This window comes from Acanthisitta chloris, unplaced genomic scaffold (assembly GCF_000695815.1).
Source record: "Acanthisitta chloris isolate BGI_N310 unplaced genomic scaffold, ASM69581v1 scaffold26086, whole genome shotgun sequence".
NCBI lineage: Eukaryota > Metazoa > Chordata > Aves > Passeriformes > Acanthisittidae > Acanthisitta > Acanthisitta chloris.
The window spans coordinates 14,418-33,489 of NW_008676872.1; the positions used below are offsets into that span (position 1 = coordinate 14,418).

Here is a 19,072-nt window from a genome sequence, read left to right on the forward strand (position 1 = left end):
AGTCTATGGAATGACTTACCATTTACAATGGTAAAGATGTTGCTTGTTATTTTAAGTCTTAAATGGTATTTGTAGGGAGGTAAAATCATGCTAATGTTGGGTTTTAACTTTGGTTGCATAATGCTGAAATCTTCCTCTCAGTTTTAGTCTTTATTTTTTAATAGCTTATTTTGTCTTCTTTATTAATAGAGAATACTCTTGCGTAAGCTCAGAATTGAACTGGGACATTAACCACCTGTTGCTTCTTACAGGTACTGCTCCCAGCAGCTGGTCTCTTGCAACTGCAGGATGTGAAAAGGACTTGCTGTGAATTTTTGGAATCCCAACTTCATCCCATCAACTGCTTGGGGATCCGTGCTTTTGCTGACATGCATGCGTGCACAGATCTCTTGAACAAGGCCAACACATATGCAGGCAAGTTTTCATTAGTATAGCACAGAGCTTGATATCTGTATGTGTGGGTACCCAGACACACAGATTTCACACTTAGCCACTCTCACCCAGAGGAATCAGTGTTTTATCCAGGATATTGCAGACATGGGTCTACTCATGAAAACTACATTTGATATGAATGGCTTTGAGAAATAAAGTATCCTGGATGCAGCATAGTTACAGTAAGCATAAAGAAGCAACATTTTCACGGCCTAGCGAGACCACACAGGTGCTTGCTGTTAATGGGAATGGAATTCTGTTCCTGTGGTGAAGTAACAGAAGTGATATATGGGAGGGGATAATGGAGAAAAATTACTCCCTTGATGCTTGTGAGGCCTCAGGTGGAAAAATGCTGAACCAAACTTTTGGAGAGATGCAAACAGACTGAAGTGAATCCAGGGAAGTCTTAACATTAGCATTTAAACAAATATACTGACCTACGACAATGACTAAGAGAAGAATCCTTTCAGTCAAGAGCCTAGTGTGTTAGGAGGATGAGAAGGAATGCAAGTCTTCCTGTGCATAAAAATGCCTGAGCGTGAGTAAGCTTAATTTATGAGGTATTTCTGAAGTAATTTCAGATATTAAGGAAAAAAATCTAACTGTAAGAGATCAGGCAACCCTTCTGTGGAAATTACTGACTCTCCATTGTTAAGCAGCTGTAAAAAAATTGGGTAGACTAACTTCTGATCTAGATTGATCAAAATGATGTCTGTCTGCAAAACTAGATTATTTGAAGTTTGTTTAAGCTTACATTTCTGTGATTCTGTGAAGGCTAAAATACTATTTTTTTAAATATTCCAAATACATTTTCTGCTGTTGGAAACTGATATAATGTAGTTTCAGAGAGTATATTACTAAATTGATAATTTTTACCATAGTGGATGAAAACCTTGTTTGACTGCTGCTGATGCCAAAAAAGGTTGCAAAATGTAGATGACTAAAAAGTAAGCAAAAAATTGTATAAACTTGTAAATTTGTAACATAACACTGTACCCTAAACTGAGGCTTTTAATTTGTTTGAGAAGCAATGATCTTTGGTGTGTGGAGTGCCTTGGGGTTTGGGTGTTTGAGTCGAGACTGAAGATGTTATACTGATACATTGCTTTTTAGAGGAATTACTTTTTGATAGAAGTTTTTTGTAGTGAGCAAATCCTCCTCTTTTTTAGGGTTTACCTTACTAGCCAGCAAAGGAGTATATTTTGAGTAAAGCTCTTGTAGTGAGTATTCAGAGAGTGGAGCAACTTTGTTTGAAAACTCAGAAGTCACAGGTTGTCAGAGGTTGAGGGTGACTTTCAGGTATGCTTCCTTACATGCAGCTTGCACTATCTGCCCAGTCACAGATCTTTTCCTGTCTTTTCATTGTCTCTTGAATGTTTCATTTCTACTTCAGGTTCAGCAAAACAGAATTGCTTTTCATCTAAACATCTTGCCCTTGTCCCTGTCTTCCTTTCAGTGATGATTTGAGTGTTCTCCCAGTCATTCAGGTTTGTAAACTTGACAATGTGAACTCTCCTCCATTTTTTCCTCAACTACCCATTTGTGTGTTGCTCTGTTTCTTCCTTCCCTCCCAAATCTGCTCTGCATCATGTTTCCCTTTTGCTGCAGTTAAATCTTTGTCTGCCATAACTTCCTTTCTGTTTGCTAAGGTCATTTGACTACTTTTGCAATATTCTTTTCCCCCTGGATCAAATTCCAACCTCTCATCCTTGGCTTTTTCAGTTTGGCATAATTACCCTGACTTGAATCTTTTATCTCATCTCTGCTACTTTTGTGCTTGGTACTAACCTTCTCTTTCCTCTGTAACTAAACCACCTTCCATTTCTGTCAAATTCCTCCAGAAAGCACTTTCCTCTCCATGCTTCTCTTTCTGTCATTGTGTTCTTGGAGCATTGCTGGCCCATGCCACACACTGCCAGCTCAACTCCTACTGTGTTTTTCCTGTATCTGTGTGTTGAATTTTGAAGCAATGCACACTCTGTTCTTACTCTTGAGATAAACAGACTGTACATATAGTCAGGGTGTGAGCTACTTCACTGCACTGCCTTCCATAATCCCTAGTACTGTCAGGCTTAGTACAAGAGCAATACAAAAAAGAGAATTAAAAGCGAAATGTCCTGCTAAGGCTGTAGAAAAACTATGTGATTGCATTGCTTTTCATAACTCTTCTAAAATGTACAGTGGCCAATTAGCATCATTACATTTAGTACAGTGTTAAAATTGAAGATTTTTCTGAAACGGAGCACTAAGTGCTTCAGTTCACATGTCCAGGTCCAAGTAATAGACTTTTTATTGGTGTGAGTCAATTTAGACCTTATAAAGAGAAGGACTGTGATGAATGTTTTCAGTTCTCTTCATTCCTAGAAAATCTGTTTCTGGTATAGATTTTTTTTTTTTTTTTAAACTCCCAGGAGAGTATAGTATTTCTATCAAGAATGGATGTTTCAGAAAAAAACAGAAATGCTGCAAACTCATATGATTAGGTGTCTGTCAACAGAATCTGTGGTTGCTGTCTTAAGTGTGAAACTGAGGTCCACAAATCCGCCATACTCGGATGTTTTCAGTCTAGTGAACTTGTAGTCAAATTATTGATAATCAGTTAAAAAAATACAAAAGCTTTTCAGATCATTTCTGAAAGTACTGGCTTTTGTAATGCATGCCTTACTCATGAAGTTGTAATGTCCATGACTGCATGACTTAGTGATATTTGTATTTAGCCTACTATGCAAAACATTTTCATTAAATCCTTTTGTCTTTGAGTAACAAAATATCAAATCCAAAAAGATACTATATTTTTTACGTTTTGTGCAGGACATATGTTATAACCTAGAATTAATGTTCAGATATTTGATGTTTTAGGGAACACATTTTGATACAGCCTTTGCTTTTACATTATTTTTTCCAACTTCTGACTGTGCTTAGTTACTTCTAAACTAAACCTCTAAACTCCTTCACTTACTTTCTAAACGTTTTTCATTCAGTTCAGTAGTTGAAGCTAATATTTGTATAGATTACTCTCTAGAAATACAAAGTCTAAGACCCTGGCAATACCTTGAGTGCAATATTGGTTAAATGTGTTTTGAGAGCACAGGATCTGTGTCCAAATGGTAATTCTTCCCCCAGGGGTTATTTTGTTCAGGCATCCTTTGCTGTGCTCAGAGAGACTCTTCAAGCAGGATACAGGCAAACGAAAAGAAGATAGAAGCAATTTGTTGGTCCTAGCTGGGGCATGCGAACTACTAGGCTGAGCACGGGAATGTTGAGTACTCCTGGTGAAAGCATCCGTGGAGGAAGGGTTGGCCTGTGTAACTCCCAGTGCAGACATTTTGGGATTAAGGCTTGAGAAACTAGAATGAGTACAGAAGAGGATGATTCGATGGGGAAAAAAAGCAGTGAAAATATTTCCCTGTTAGAGAAGATTAAAGCATTTGGAGTTTTAACTTCTCCTAGTCTCTATTATGTTACACTTGCTATTTTATATTTAGGAAAAAGGGGCAGGGAGATAGTTTCTTTAACAGACAATGATAACATACAAAAAAAAGGATGTAAATGGGTCAGAAGTTACTAGAAAAGTGAAACACTGAAACTTCTTCAGTGGGAGTAAAAACCCAACTTTCATTAAATTGGAGCTTCACAATCCTATGGTGGCGTTGGTCCTTCTGTAGCAGGGTGCAGGATTTCTAGGAGAGTCATTTATATGCACCTGTGATGTCTATGGAGCGATCTGAAAATAGTGGACAATTGATACATGTTACTAGGAATGAGCTTTGATTGCAATTAAACTTTGAGATGCTGCCTGTTCTCATGATGCTCTGGGTCTTGCTGCACTTGCAGAGTTGGGGACTGCATAAGCTGAGGCCTCTCATCTTTCTTGTGTGAGGATTCCTGTGAAGAGTATGTGGTAGGAGCACTGCTAGTCTGTCCTCAAGTTGTAGACTGGGATATATCTTACATAGTTTTAAAGGATGTTCACAAAATAATTTTTGCTGAGAAAGCAGTGCGTTTTATAGTTGTTTTCATGTTATATACAACCTGAAGATAAAATGGTAAAGCCTTTTGATGAAGAAGGGTATATCATCTTGGACTAAAGACATCCTTGCTCAGGGCTTAAGCCCTGACGTATTTCTTAGTTAAAACCAAAGAATAATAATGTATTTCACTCACTGCCCAGGGCGGTACAGGGTTTGGAAACACTGGATCAACTGTGGAAGAGATGTCTTGTGAGGCTTGACACAGCTGACCTTTTTGGCTTCTGGCATCATGCTGAGGAGATACCAAAGATACTTTTGTTAGGAGATCTTAGCATGTGTTTTGATGCAGGGATTGCTGCAGGAAATAGTGTTCTTGGTTCTGGTGGTCTGAGTCTAAAACTTCGAGCCCTGACTAGACTTGGAAGCGTGCATGTCTTTCGTAGACTGTTCTTGTGTACATCCATGTGCATGAGATTGAAAGGATGTAGTTGGCAGAATCGTTCTTCTGATTCTATTCTGAGTAGCAATGTCTGTTGCTATGCTGCTGTTGCCTTGGCTGCTATGAATTTCATAGTGTTCTAAAAACAAGTTATTTAAGCATAAAATTGACAAGTAAATCAGATTGGGTTTTTTTTAAAAAAATTGATTCTGCAATGTTTCTCTTCTGCTGGTTCTCCAACTGACAGAGCTTGTGTATGTCCCTCTGCAGTAAGGCTGGGGTTCCTGCTTGACCAGTGCCTTGAATTAGGCCATTAACAAAGACCTTTCATCCCAAGCCAGAACAATCACAATGTGACATTATGAACTGAAACAATGATTATAAAAACTAATTCTTCCTAATGTTTTTGTTTCATCTGCCTGAAAAATTGTCATGTTTTTCTTTTAAGTGACTGTAAGGCTTAGATTGTTCCAAGTTCCCATGCTGTGCATTGCTCTAAAACTGGAGGTTATCAGTTCAGAAAGAAGTTAAAGTGCTGGAATGTTCCAGCTGGTTTTGTAGCATTATCGCATCAGAAAGATACACACAGTCCATTTAGTTTATCAAAAATATCATTTGTTTTGTGGAGTAGAAATAGTTGGCCTAAACCAGACAAAAGACACTTATGAAACATAGTTTATGTGATTGTGATATTTTGTTTCACACATGAATATATGTTGGTTTACTGTCATGAAAAGATGTAGAGAATATGAGGAGGTCTTCCCTTTTTCTAGCTGCAGACTCTGGCAGTGATAAGCTGTGGCCATTATTTTTGGAATATGTTAATGTGGCTTTGGGAAGATCTGTTCTGACTGTGAGTATACAAATGAGTGAAAAAGTGTCATGAATTAATTAAAAAATGTATATAGCATAAAATGTCCTGTGCAGATTTGAGAAGTAGCTTTCTTTCCTATATAATAAAAAAAATACAAGTTTTGTGTCAATATCTTTGTGGCCAGCAAGACAATGTGCCTTCTGGATAGGTGTCAGGTACTTATTACTGCATGTGTGTGTATAATACACAGCTTTAGACTCATACTGAAAAATACCAAAAATACAACTCCTGTTATCTTCCTATGTTCTCTACACTGGTGCTGTGTATTGTACTTCCAAACATTTTGTTACTAGCCCTTATCATGTCTTTTAGGACTTCCTTTTAGTACTTTACTTTGTCCCTGAAGCTGAAGCCCCATCCTACTGGCACAGGGCAGACAAGGACAGATCTTTAGCTATTCAGATAGAAAATGTCTCAGTTGCAAAAATGTGAAAATCTGCTTTTCATATCTAAGTGGAATGGATATTTTAAAAATGTCCTAAAATGGAAAGGGTTTCTTTTAAAGATAGATTTAGTTTTGATAATAAAGAAGTAGGATTCTACTTGCTCAGAAAGTGGGGATTTGGGAGCCAAGCCTCTGTAGCTCCTAATCCAGCTTGTTTCCAGGCTGCTAGACTCTGGAGCCAGCTGGCTTCCATGTCTGGGTAAAGAGGCAAGAAATGGGGCAGGATTCCAATACAAATTTGTCAGAGTTGCATACTGTGTGGAAAATTCTGATTTTGGAAAAAAAATTACTTTATTCTCTCATGGAAACTTCCATCTGGATAGTGCTATCTCTTTGCTTCTCTAAGAGATGTTCATGAAGAAAGAAGTATGTTACTTAATGCAATAAATAAAAAACAAGCTAATTTGAGATTTTACAGGGGACAGATGCTTGAAATATTTAATCATGTCAGAAGTTCCATCATGTTCCAGATTATTGAAGCTTTCAGGATGTGAGCAATAATATGGGATAACACAAATCTTAACCAGAAGGCAAAAAACTCTACACACCCCCTTAGACTATTTTTGTCTCATAATTATTAGGAAAAGAGGATCTAAGTGTGACTTCTTTGAAATCTTAGTACATACTGTTTCAAAGATTCTGATATCCTTCTTGTTAAAAAGTTTGAATTTCATAAGCATAATTTTTATATATAATAAAATAAAGCCTTCTGTCTTCAACACTTGGACAGCTTTAGATAAATTGCCGTTGGCAGATTTAATTGGTGTTTTTGCAGTTCCTTGTTCTTGTTCAGTTTTTAACTCTTAGAAATAATCCATTTAGCTGTAATTTCAGTTGGCTTCTGCCCAAAGGTTGTCTGTCACTCAGTTAAGAGACAAGTTATTTCACCTTACCATTTTTTTTTTTGGCTAAAATTTGTATAGCAATCTTTTCCTATTTCTCTTTTTTCTGTAATTCATTCAGCTGAGGATTCGTTTCCAGGTATTGCTGGCGAACCTGATGCTCTACCTACTGGCTGAGTAGTTTAATTTCTCCTTTTATCACTCTTCTTTATTCTCTTAACCATGTGCCTTGTTTTATGCTTTAAGTGCAGAGTCTGATGTCCAGTAAAACAACCTTGGCTTTTGTTCATATGCTGTCTATTTTTTTAGATGTTCTTCTATTTTTCTTCTCTTTCCCGCATGAAAACAGGAGACAGACTCAAATTCATTGTATTTTCAGCTTTTATTCCCCTGGTTTAGAGGTTGGATCTCTTCCTATTTAGTACATGTCATAAATCTGAATTAACTTCTGAAAAGCAAGGCTTCTATAGATGAGTCTATAAAATCGACTGGGTATTTCTAATTTTTGAAGCATATCCTGTTGGATGTGATCCATTCTTGGATTGGCTTTCTCAAGGGAAGACAAACAATGCTTCTGAACCTCAGATTTGTTTGAGAATTGGATGTGTGTTGCTTCCCCTTTCTGCTTTCTTCCTAACTCAGCTTCTCCGTGTACTCAGGCATGCTCATTTGTGTCACTGCTACTTGAAATTTGGAGTTTATCATAAAAATAATTTTTGCAAATTACCTTTCTCAATTTCTATTTACCATGTGCAAACAGTAAAAACCATCAGATACCTATGTCAGTAAGTGTACCTCAGAAAATTCTACTTCAGCTTAAGAAACTGCATATTTGTTGTCTGAAAAGCAAACAGATATAAAGAGATTTATAAAAAGTGGAAAAAAAAGAGGGTGTTATAAAATTGAATAGTATTTCTTCTCATCCTTTCTGTCCCATGCTACCTGTCCATCACAAGAGAATGCTGCAGAATTAGGGGGACTTGTAGTGATGATGTTTGCAGGAATTAAAAGGCTGGTAGGATGAGGGACAGGAAAGGCAAGGGTTGTCTAGACATGAAGACTAAAAAGGGAATAGCATAATGCATGATTATGAAGAGATGTGTTGTAGCTTTTGCTATCATACTGAGCATTAGTCTGGGGTTTCAGCATGGACTGAAATTGAAAACTGATTAACAGTAAACTGGATGTTAAATTTAGGTGTGTTTTGTTCAGTGTGACTGTGGGTTTATTACTATGGGAAAAGAATCAAGTCAAGAATTTAACAGGATTCAAGAGGACTAAACTAACCTCATTGTTTAGTAAAATGTGGCTGGTAAAATACCAGCCTTCTGGCTAGTAGTCTCTGATTTTTCATGGTTATAGGGAGACCTAGATGGGAGGAGGTTTTATTGTCAAACTTTTCATATAAATTCTTGGACTTCTGTCTGAAGCAATTTGTGTTGCCTCTTTCAGGGAACAGATGCTAAATTAGATAAAGGATGAGAATTATACTGAGTTACATTTATCTTTTTATGCTCTCCAGTCTTTAGTACAGTGCAAAAAAGCTGTTGTACCCTGTAAAGTTGAACTAAAAAATGTAGACTTGTTTAGCTGGAAGCATTCTGCATTCCTTAACCTTGTTTTAACAGCTTAAGACAGTTTCTCAAGTATGGACTCTTAACCATAGTATCACTAGTAGAGTGATAGGAAAGGCTATAAAATGCTCTTTAGTTGGAATCTGTTTGATGGCCCCTTTATAACTTACTCTAATTTTTAGCAAATTTTTAAATTCCCAGAAACAGTTGTCCCTTTTAACTTCTATTAAGAAGAGGGGAAGAATAATTTAACTGGACGGTACTACATTTTAAGCAACTGAATGGCTTAAAAAGCAATTTTAAGGAAGAGAGGAGGGGACACCTGAATAACTGAGCAACAACTTGGTAAAGTTACATGCTCTGTATTAAAAGAAATTTGTTCTACAACTGAAACATTTTTTTTTGTGTAAGTTGAGGCTTTAAAAAAAGCTGAGGAAAAATTACATACCTTCTACATGTTATAGATGTTGTGATATGCAATATTTTTATGACCTTGGAGAAGCTCCAAGAGATGCAACAGGATCCAAACTTCTTGTTTGATACTGCTGGTTAATTCTAATGAGTCAACCATTGTTCCTGTTGGACTACAGATTTAAAACATGTTTGTCAACAACATACAGAGCATATTCTTTATCTGGAATACTTTTTGCTGTATTTGTGTGTACAAGGTTAACCAAATGAGATTTCAGTAATTGTCAAGGACAAGTACTGACATAGAGCAATGCTGAAAATTGCTATGATTCTTACTTTTAGTATAATGTGCTTTAATATTTCAGTTATTGTCAAGAATCTTTAAATAGAAAAGCTATTTGTGAGACCAAGCAATACACTATAGAAGAGGTCTGAAGTTAAGGTATTGCTTCCAGAGATGACAAAACAGTATGCATATTGAATCTTTTTCCTCTGTTTTCCCCTGATGCTTTAATGCTTGTTGTGGGATACATGTTGTACTGTGTGTTAGTGTGTTTCTTTTCCTCCAAACAGAACAGCACTTTTCCGATGTTGTACTTAGTGAAGAATACCTCAATCTTGGTGTAGAGCAGGTGTGCAGTCTTATATCCAGTGACAAACTCACAATTGCCTCAGAGGAGAAGGTAAGACCATCTGTATCCCATTATTCTTTTTATCCTTTTGGGTGAGAGAGTGAACTTGCTCATACTGCTCTTGTACACTTGTTTGGATGTGTTCTTTGTTTCCTTAGTGAATTTAGGCATGTATTGTGCTCAAGTTTAAAGGATTTTTCCCAAAAGTATTGTCAGTCTGATGTTGAAAATTAGTCTCAGCTGTTAAAAATTCTAAAACTGTGTTAAATCACATAACCCTTTGTTCTTTGGGGGGAAAACCCCCCACCAAACTGAAAAAAAAAATCAAAACCACAAAGCAAGCAAACAAACAAAACAAACACCAAAAAAACCCCACAAGTAAATTAAATGGAAATTCCTTCTCATCTTCAAGCAGAACAAACAAAATACATGCTATGAGTCACATGCACAGGAGTTTTGTTTACCAAGGGATAAAGAACTCAAAATTTGAAGGGCAAATATATGCATTTACTCAGTTTAACATCAGCAGTCCTGCAAAAGTTTTAAAACTATGTATGTATGTGATCTGTTTAGTCTAACTGAACCAGTGTGTGTTGCAAAGGAGATGACTAGGCAGCTTGGCATTACCTAGCTTGAGTTTAATATGTGTTGGCTGACCTTTAGCTAGATCTCAATCTTTTAAAGCCTTTTTTTGAGACACTGTGGTCTTCAGGGAGCCCAGTGCATCCCTGCACACCTTTAAAGGTCAACTTGTGGATGTATTAATTTTGAGCCTCTTAAGTTCAGTTATGATCTATTAGAAATATGTTGGTTTCCTTTTTTTCCAAGGAGTATATACTAACACCTGTGCTCAAATGAGGCTGAACTGTGTTCAAAAGCATGTTTGACTACTGATTTGTACAGCTAGGTAATGTGTCATGTTAAGACCATTTTGAAACTTTGAATCTAAGAACTATCTGCTTAAACTGCGACGAGCAAAGTCATGTTGTTGTTCCTGTAATACCTTGAAGGGCTGGATCTATCACTTTGATATATGTGATGGTGCTTTTGTGGAATATAATAAAGGTTTTAATGCTCTAGTGTATGATGAGCCACTGTGCAGTGGAGGGAAAGCTAGGCTTGGGATCACTTCTCCTAGTAAGACTCAGTGATGATAAGTCATATGAACAGTGGTGTGGCAGGTCAGTTCTGCAAGAAAGGAAGAAAAGTATGAGGATTGTGGTGTTGCTACTGTTTGGTTGATTACCTATTTTTACTGGATTTTCAGTATCCATGAAGTTACTGTGTGCATTTTGTCGATGTAGCACAGCTATCCTTGAAACACCAGTAGATTACTGATATAAAAGGAGACTGGCTAATGCACCTTCATAGTTTTGTAGTTGATAGATCCAGAAATTGTGGGATCTGTAACTGCTGTCATCTTTTCTTATGTTAGGAATTTTAGTATAAGCAAAGCTATTTTTGGAGCACACTGACATTTTCATACTTATGAACTTCTCAGTCAAGGGACTCGCATTTGTTTGTTTTCTGGAAGGTGTTTGAAGCAGTGATATCCTGGGTAAACCATGACAAAGATGTAAGGCAGGAATTAATGGCACGTCTGATGGAGCATGTTCGGCTGCCTTTGCTTTCCCGGGAATATTTAGTTCAGGTAAGGAAAAAAGGAATGCTAATTATTCTGCACATGAACATTTCTGTTCATTATTTTAATGCCAGATGGATAATTTCAAATTTAAACAGTGTAACGTCGTATGTTAATGACAGTAAAACTAAAAAGGCAGCCACTGCCACATAGCCTGTGCACCTACACACACCGAATCACTTGGAGGGTGACTTACCTAAGTCATTTGTCTGTTTGGCTGACTACATGTCATACCACATTTGAACAATGTGATTTGCAGAGATCAGGTTAGCTTTCACTTAAAATACAATCTTTGATAAAAAGCTCATTTTCATAAGAGAATTTTCAACTTCAGAATCATATCTTCTGTTTAGTTGATTAGCAATTAGTGACAAAGGAAACATTCCTTTACCTGATTCAGCTAAAGGACATTTTTTTCAAATGTTATAAGCTCATTCTGGATATTTTGGTATCAGGCAAATATTTAAACTTGAAAGAAAATGAGAGTTTAGTATTAACACTGGTTAGTAGGTATAGTAGTAGGCTGGGAGGTGTCTATTTTAGAAATTACATTTTTGTGATACGAATCTCCTCTGCTTTGTGTGGATTGTTTTGGGTGGGTTTTGGGGTGTTTTTTTTGCTGTTGTGTTCTGTTGTGTTTTTTATTGTTGTGGGGTGGCTTACTAGTTTAAATTATTATTCTCTGCTATTCCCTTTCCTTAAAATGTTCTGTGCTCTCTGTATTTGAAAAACCAAGAAACGTGTCTGATTGTAGGAAAAGTGATTTACCTTGCCTAACACTGTGTTTTTCTTTACAATTAAGAATCAACATCTCTTGATCTTTTTTCCTTTTTAGTGACTGCATATTGCCAATACATAAACTTGCATCTAACTGGTTAAATCATACTCTAAACAATTAGATTAATCTGCATTTGTGATATAACATAGGCTTCATTACACTTCAGATTGTGATTTTTGTTTTACTTCCTTAACATGCTCAGACCTTGTTAAACTTCTATTAATAAACAGAGAGTTGAAGAGGAAATATTGGTTAAGAACAGCAGTGCTTGTAAAGATTACCTCATTGAAGCTATGAAGTATCACTTGCTCCCCACTGAGCAACGAGCATTGATGAAAAGCACTCGAACAAAATTGAGAACACCTGCTAGCCTTCCAAAAGTAAGACCCTTATTTCTCCTATGTACTTTTTCAAACTCTATTTTAAAAGATTTCACCAGAGCATCACTGTCACTTGGGGTATTCCGGTAAAACCAAAAATAGAACAGGTGATTAGCTTTACACTCTGTGATTCTTAGGATAGAGATGTTCTAGTCTCCTACCTACACACAGTACCACTACTACCTCACCCCTCAGAGACTTTCCAATGAAGTAAAGAATGTTTTTCGTAGTACTGTTGTGACAACTGCAATAATGGCATAGGAGATTCTATTCAGCAGATTTAGCACCTTTTTCTTAAAAGAACAAGAGAAGGTTGTTAGATCATTGATGATCACAGTTTCATTGTATGACAGAAGACGCTGAATTTTCATACCTGAGGTCAGAGTAGGATGTGAAGATACAGCAGGATCTGTCTCATTTGTGGGATCTTTACCTAGATTCTAATTACTTCCTGCTTTTCTATCTCAGGTATTTCCTTTGGACATAATAATTACAAATTACATTTGTTTTTAAAAACAACAACAGCAAAACACACCACAAAAACCCCCAAACTACCTCAAACCCCTCCCACAATTAATTTTGCCTAGTTTGCAAGACTCAGATTTCTAATTTAGGAGAACTATCCTTTCATTATTTCTTGTAGAGAAGCTTGCCTTATTTTTTAATACTTCTTTGATCTTTCAGATGCTCTCATGTAGGCAAATAACTAATAATTATTATTACCTCCCTGTAGTTGATGATGGTAGTTGGAGGACAGGCACCGAAGGCGATTCGCAGTGTTGAATGCTATGATTTCAAAGAAGAACGCTGGCATCAGGTGGCTGAATTGCCTTCCAGAAGATGTAGAGCAGGTAAGGGATACCTAATATTTTGTTGTGGTTGGTAATGCTTCAGAATTTAGGCATCTGTATTAAGCATTGTGTGTTCTTAAGAACAGTACTGTAGATAGTTATCTAAGAAGAGCTAAGCCATGACTTCAGTCATCATTCTTAACATTTAAATTACTTGCTAATCTGGAACAATACAAGTTTGATAAATTATTCTTAATTTGTGCTTCAGTTTGTAATCTGTAGGATAAACTGCTTTATTACCTGCCATAGATACAAGGGATAAATAAATTTAAATATTAATGTGTTGTATACTGAGTAATTTGACTATTACAATACTTTTACTACTAAATGAAATAAAAAATGTGAAAAAGAGATCAACTGCTATTAAAAAATGTGAAAATGTGACCTTACAGCAGCTGAGCTATGTAAGCAAGAAGAAATTCAGCAAGCATGGTGTTCGGAAGTGTGAGCTATTAGTAGCAAAAAGTCTCAGAACTTCTAGTGCTTAATCTGAATGAAGTGTGGCTCTAGGAGACTGTCAAAGAATGACAGTGTAGTGAGTACTGTAAATTACGTCAAGTGTCTGCATACTTAGGACAGTATGGAATTACTGACAAAGAGACTAAAACACTTGTATTCCTCCCCATTTCCCTGCTCTAGGAATGGTGTACATGGGAGGTATGGTTTACGCCGTTGGTGGTTTCAATGGCTCTTTGAGAGTTCGCACAGTAGATTCCTATGATCCAGTGAAGGACCAGTGGACAAGTGTTGCTAACATGCAGGACAGGAGAAGCACACTGGGAGCAGCTGTATTAAATGGCCTTCTTTATGCTGTGGGAGGATTTGATGGGAGTACAGGTATATTTGCCTTACATAGTTCTGAATAGCTTTGACAACTCTTAACACGATTGTATTAGATTTGAATGTCTCTTTCCTGGTAGCTGTGATGAAACCATGCATGAGGGTAGCCTGGCATCTTGTGGTATGGAATGTGCTTGAGTAAGTAGTCACATCCCTCTACCTGAACAGTGAACTATTTGCTTCTGTCTTAAGAGTTCAGACTTAATGACTAGTGAATCTTTGACAAGTTACCTGTCAGTATTCCTTCTATAGTCAGAGTCCTTAACTCACAGAAGATGTGAACAGAAAAATTATCTAGCCTCTTTTGTTCTGTTTGCATAGGGAATTTATTTCTGCATTTTCATGTAGTGTAAATAAAATTATAAATAGCTTTGTCTGACCTGTGGAAAGGCTTTAGACATGCACTGTTCATTCTCCTCACAGATGCATTAAACCATTTGCGCAGAGGTGATTCTTTTGCTTAATAACTGTTGTAAAAGCACATGTAGGAGAAAGCATGTGAGGTAATTAAAAAGAAAGGGAAAGTTCCAGGGAGCAATTTTTCACAGTTCCAAAAAACCTTTTAGTAATTTGGCCATTTTCAGATACCAAGAATGGGTTGGCTGTAATTGGGCTATCTACAGGACATCAGTTTTGCTTTTTGCACAGTAATTATCAGTCCTTAAAATGAAGTAATTTGAATTTTCAGATATGAAGAATTTTCTGAAAGTTAGACAGTATATTGCACCTCGATTTACAGAGAAAGTAATGTTATATTGTATTCATAGGTTTATCATCAGTCGAAGTTTACAACTTAAAGACTAACGAGTGGTTTCACGTAGCTCCAATGAACACAAGAAGAAGTAGTGTTGGTGTAGGTGTTGTTGGAGGTAAGTTGACAAATGATAATAAAATAACAGGAGGGGAAATGCAATCTTTTATCCTACTACTTTTTATCCCTTTTGAAAACATACTTCAGATTTTTGGTTTTGCTCAACCTTGTAGTTCAAATGCTATGAACAATCTGCTTGGGTTTGACCAGTTTTAGCATAGTAGTTTCAACTTTTTTTCAGAGCCTCAACTGTTCCTGAGGCCAGCTGAGGAAAAGCATTCTAAGCATGCACGCTCTAGGTTATGTATGTCAGCAAACCCAGAGAGCTGAAGTGATGACCTTATCAAATGGCCTTTAGTGATGTAGTACTGCCTATTGTCAGCTCTGTTATCTGTGGCTGACTTTGCTGGCTGCGTGCGGGGGGTGATTTCAAGGACAGTGCCAGGAAAACTGCTGACTTTCCAGTCAGCTTGTTGGTGAATAGCCTGGACATCACTTGCACAATGCAAGCCTGGGCTGGCTCTTGGGTCGTACAACAATTTCTGGTGTGTGTTTTAATTGCATAGGAACCACTGCTGTTTCTAATTTGCCAGTGCAGACCGTATAAGTAATTTTCGTCTGAGTTTTTGGTAATTCCAGGAAGCCTATTTGTGAGCTTCCAGTATTGAACATACTTGAATTAGCTTGCTTTTGAATAATGCTTAATTAAAAATCTTAACTTTGTATTTCAGCTAGGCAATTTAAAATCTTTTGACTTGTTTTTGTTAGATACTGATTGCCTTTTATATCCTAAAAATGACAAGAACTGTAGTATGCTAACTTAATCTGTTTACAAAATAGAAACTCTGAGTGAGTACTGATTAGTAGTTAGTTCAGAGAACAATGACTTCCTCTCCAGCTGTGTTCCAGTGCAGTGTGTGTGCATTAGAAATTTGTAGGTTTCTGTTGGTTACCCTTCTAGGTAAACTGTATGCTGTTGGTGGCTATGATGGAGCATCACGTCAGTGCCTTAGTTCAGTAGAATGCTATGATGCCAATACAAATGAGTGGACCTATGTTGCAGAAATGAGCACTAGACGGAGTGGAGCAGGTGAGTGGACAAGGATCAACTGTCCTTGTAAAACTGAAAATTTGTGGGTTTAAAATATATCTAAAAATATAAAAGGTAAGCAACAGTCTGAGTCTAATGGAATGTGCTAGTCTTACATGGCTGATATACAGCAGGTTATAAAAACTGTCCTACAGAGTAAGAGTCAGTCTGTTAGTAGTAAATACCTCTCTTTGCTTTTCATACTTTCATGGTCTTCCTCTTTCCATAATTTCTGATGTTTTTTAACATACAGACTAATACTCATGGATTGCAACAGTCAGTATCACCTAAATACTGAAGTATCAAAATCTATACTGCCAGGATGAAAAAATGTCTTTTCTTCAAAGATACCTCTTTGCCAGTGTAGGGCTGTTTTTTCTAATAGCCTTTTCAGGTTGAATTTACATGTGAACCATGACTAGGTTTCCACCTCTTTGAAGGACTTGTTCTGCATTCTGATTCGCTGCAGGAAATTTTGTCCTTGTTCATTCTTAAGTTTGTATTACTGGCTTCATCCTATTACTTCCACTTATGTACCCTTTATTTCACCTCCAGTAATTCTTCTCATCACCTGGTGTTTGCATCCTCTGTACATGTACAGCCTACTACATGTTATCCTTCCTTATTGTTTAGCCAAGGTATATCCATTTATTTATTTATAATCTTAAAAAATCCCTTCTTTATTTTTTTGTGGGTTTTTTTTTTCCTTCTGGCGATTCCAAGTATGTATATTTCTCTTTAAAGACATCAAAAGTGCCTGTGGTATTCCACTTTTGCTTAATGACATGATGCTTCCACAGCTCCAAATTGACTTTAGCATTTTCATTATCTATTTATATTATGGACTTGAATCTCATTTACTGTTCACTGTCCTCTATTTGTCTTTTGGTATTTCAGGTTTTTTCAACTCGCAGAAGTTGTTTTATTTCTCTAGATGCGTTCCCATGGACTTTTCCAAGTCAAATTCCATGATATTATTTTCTACGTTTATTTTTTTAGTAGGTTAAGTCACTTTTTTGCCAAGTACTCAATGGCAGTTTTTAGCAACACCCTTTAAATATTCACTGGTGCTTGCATTAATGTGCTTCATAATTGGAAGAGATGTTGCTACAAATAAATCTGGATGGACTTCTAGTATGCTTAGTAGATGATTAATAGTTATCCCAACTTTTCATCGTGCCTTTCATTGCTCTTTATTAACTCTGAACAGTTTTTTTCTATATAATGATGTTTAAGTTCACATCATTTCAAAAGAAAACTATTGAAGTATTAAATTTGTTAGTAAAATTAAGTTACTTAATTTGTGATACTTCCATTATACCCCTACAATTTCAGCAAGTTGATATCTCTTATTACTAGAAGTCATGTTTTGATTGTGTTGCTAAGCTAAAACTGATGTTAATGAAGGAAACATGACACACTGTACCTCAAAAAGACATAGTTGTCTTATGAAATTTCTTCTAACTTGGTTTGTGTGTCTTGGAAGTCAGTTCTGGATAAAAAACTGGGCAGAGTTGCAGTAAGGGTACCATTAAACACTCCTGTCTAATAGTGGCAAATTTTGAAGAAAAGATTTATATAAAATGGGCAAATTACAAGTGTTATTATAAAGACAAATAGTGTTGATGGGTTGCGACAAAGCTTCATTTTGCAGTCTGCTTGCACACTGTTTCACTGTTTGGGGTTTATTTTTCATACTCTGTTTTTGCAAACTGTTGCTGTGCCTATTTATACGTTAGATATTTTCAGATTTATTTTTTAAAATGTTGAATTTCTTCTACAACTCTGAAATTTAGCTCCTTAGATATGCTAACTACTGGGATCATTCTGCCCCTCTCCTCTCTTCCCTTGGCTCAGAGTTCAGGACTGTGTTTGCTTACTCAAGTCTCTTCTGCCTTTTACCTTGTCCTCTGATTAAAAAAAAAAAGAGAGCAAAAGTAAATGTAGTTACTTCAGAGTCATGTAATTGATTAAAATAATCAACGTTCTTCTATGCCACTCTGCTAAATACATGGAAAATGATATTTTAATGTGGCAGAGGAGTGGGTAGTAATGTGAAAATCATGACTATTGATTGAGCTTGGCTGTAGTGGCCAAATATCCAAACCCACCAGAACTGTTTCAAGTGGCAATCAGTCCTGGTGGTGTTGCAGGTGCTAACTAAAGAGAATTTTTTTCCTGTGTTAAACCTTTGGATTTCTGGTCATCTCAAAAAATTTAAGCCCATCTCTTCTGTTCCTACTGCTTCAGCTTCATTCAAAAGCAACTTTTCAGAGGTTAACCCTCAGTTACTCTTCTTTAGTACCAACTGCTTCTCAGTTGATCAATACGGGGACAGATCTGTTTCCAGCAACATACTGGGATGAGGAACTTCAGATCCAGATATAGGCCATTTGGGAGGGATGAGAGATATAAGACAGGGTCCTGAAAAATGGGCAGGAAAGAAAAGTAACAAAGAAAGGAGAACTCAGAAGACGGCAACAAGAGGATACAGACGGAAGGAGCAAGAAATAAGGTAGGACCTGGAAACTGGGTGTGGGATTAAGGGAAAATGAAGCACCAAGGAGGAAATGGAGGACATTATTAAAAATAAGGAGCTCTGAAAGAAAGAAAATGGCAATGTGGCAGAGGGAAAACGCTACACACTGAATAGTAAGGTCGGTAACTATACCAAAAGCATGGGTGGGGGGATTTATATCACATTGCATATTTAAACTAAAAATTGTAGTCCTCCTCCTAGCTCTGTAGTTTTTAACTCTACAAAAGATGAATGTTGTATTATCCTGTCTAATAAAGTGTGATCAGAGTGGGAGAAAGAGAAGTTGTCATGCTGCACTGTGACATGATAGCTAGAAATAATAGCAATAAAAGGGGAATTAGATTAATGTGGAAGGATGTTGGGTTCATAGTGAATATCACTGATGAAGCATTAGATAGCATAATTTATAAAAGTGTCCTATTAAGAAGCTATTTTTCAGATTTACAGTACCAATTAACTCTTCCATGTTTCCTTCTCCTTTTCCTTTAATTATTTAAACAAGTCTCTTTAATAAGAAAATT

The 19,072-nt window shown here is 36.6% G+C and overlaps 1 protein-coding gene across 1 annotated transcript in view; it reads left to right on the forward strand.

Moving 5' to 3' along the window:
• Nucleotides 1-251: 251 nt before the first annotated feature.
• Nucleotides 252-19,072, forward strand: part of KLHL2 (kelch-like family member 2) — a gene marked incomplete at its 5' end in the record, with an annotated part of 22,466 nt that continues 3,645 nt past the window's right edge. The window contains 8 exons of the mRNA XM_009076309.1: nucleotides 252-414; nucleotides 9,562-9,671; nucleotides 11,155-11,271; nucleotides 12,271-12,420; nucleotides 13,154-13,271; nucleotides 13,911-14,108; nucleotides 14,879-14,980; nucleotides 15,884-16,012. Coding sequence (XP_009074557.1) covers nucleotides 252-414; nucleotides 9,562-9,671; nucleotides 11,155-11,271; nucleotides 12,271-12,420; nucleotides 13,154-13,271; nucleotides 13,911-14,108; nucleotides 14,879-14,980; nucleotides 15,884-16,012 — 1,087 coding nt within the window. The remainder of the gene's footprint in view (nucleotides 415-9,561; nucleotides 9,672-11,154; nucleotides 11,272-12,270; nucleotides 12,421-13,153; nucleotides 13,272-13,910; nucleotides 14,109-14,878; nucleotides 14,981-15,883; nucleotides 16,013-19,072) is intronic.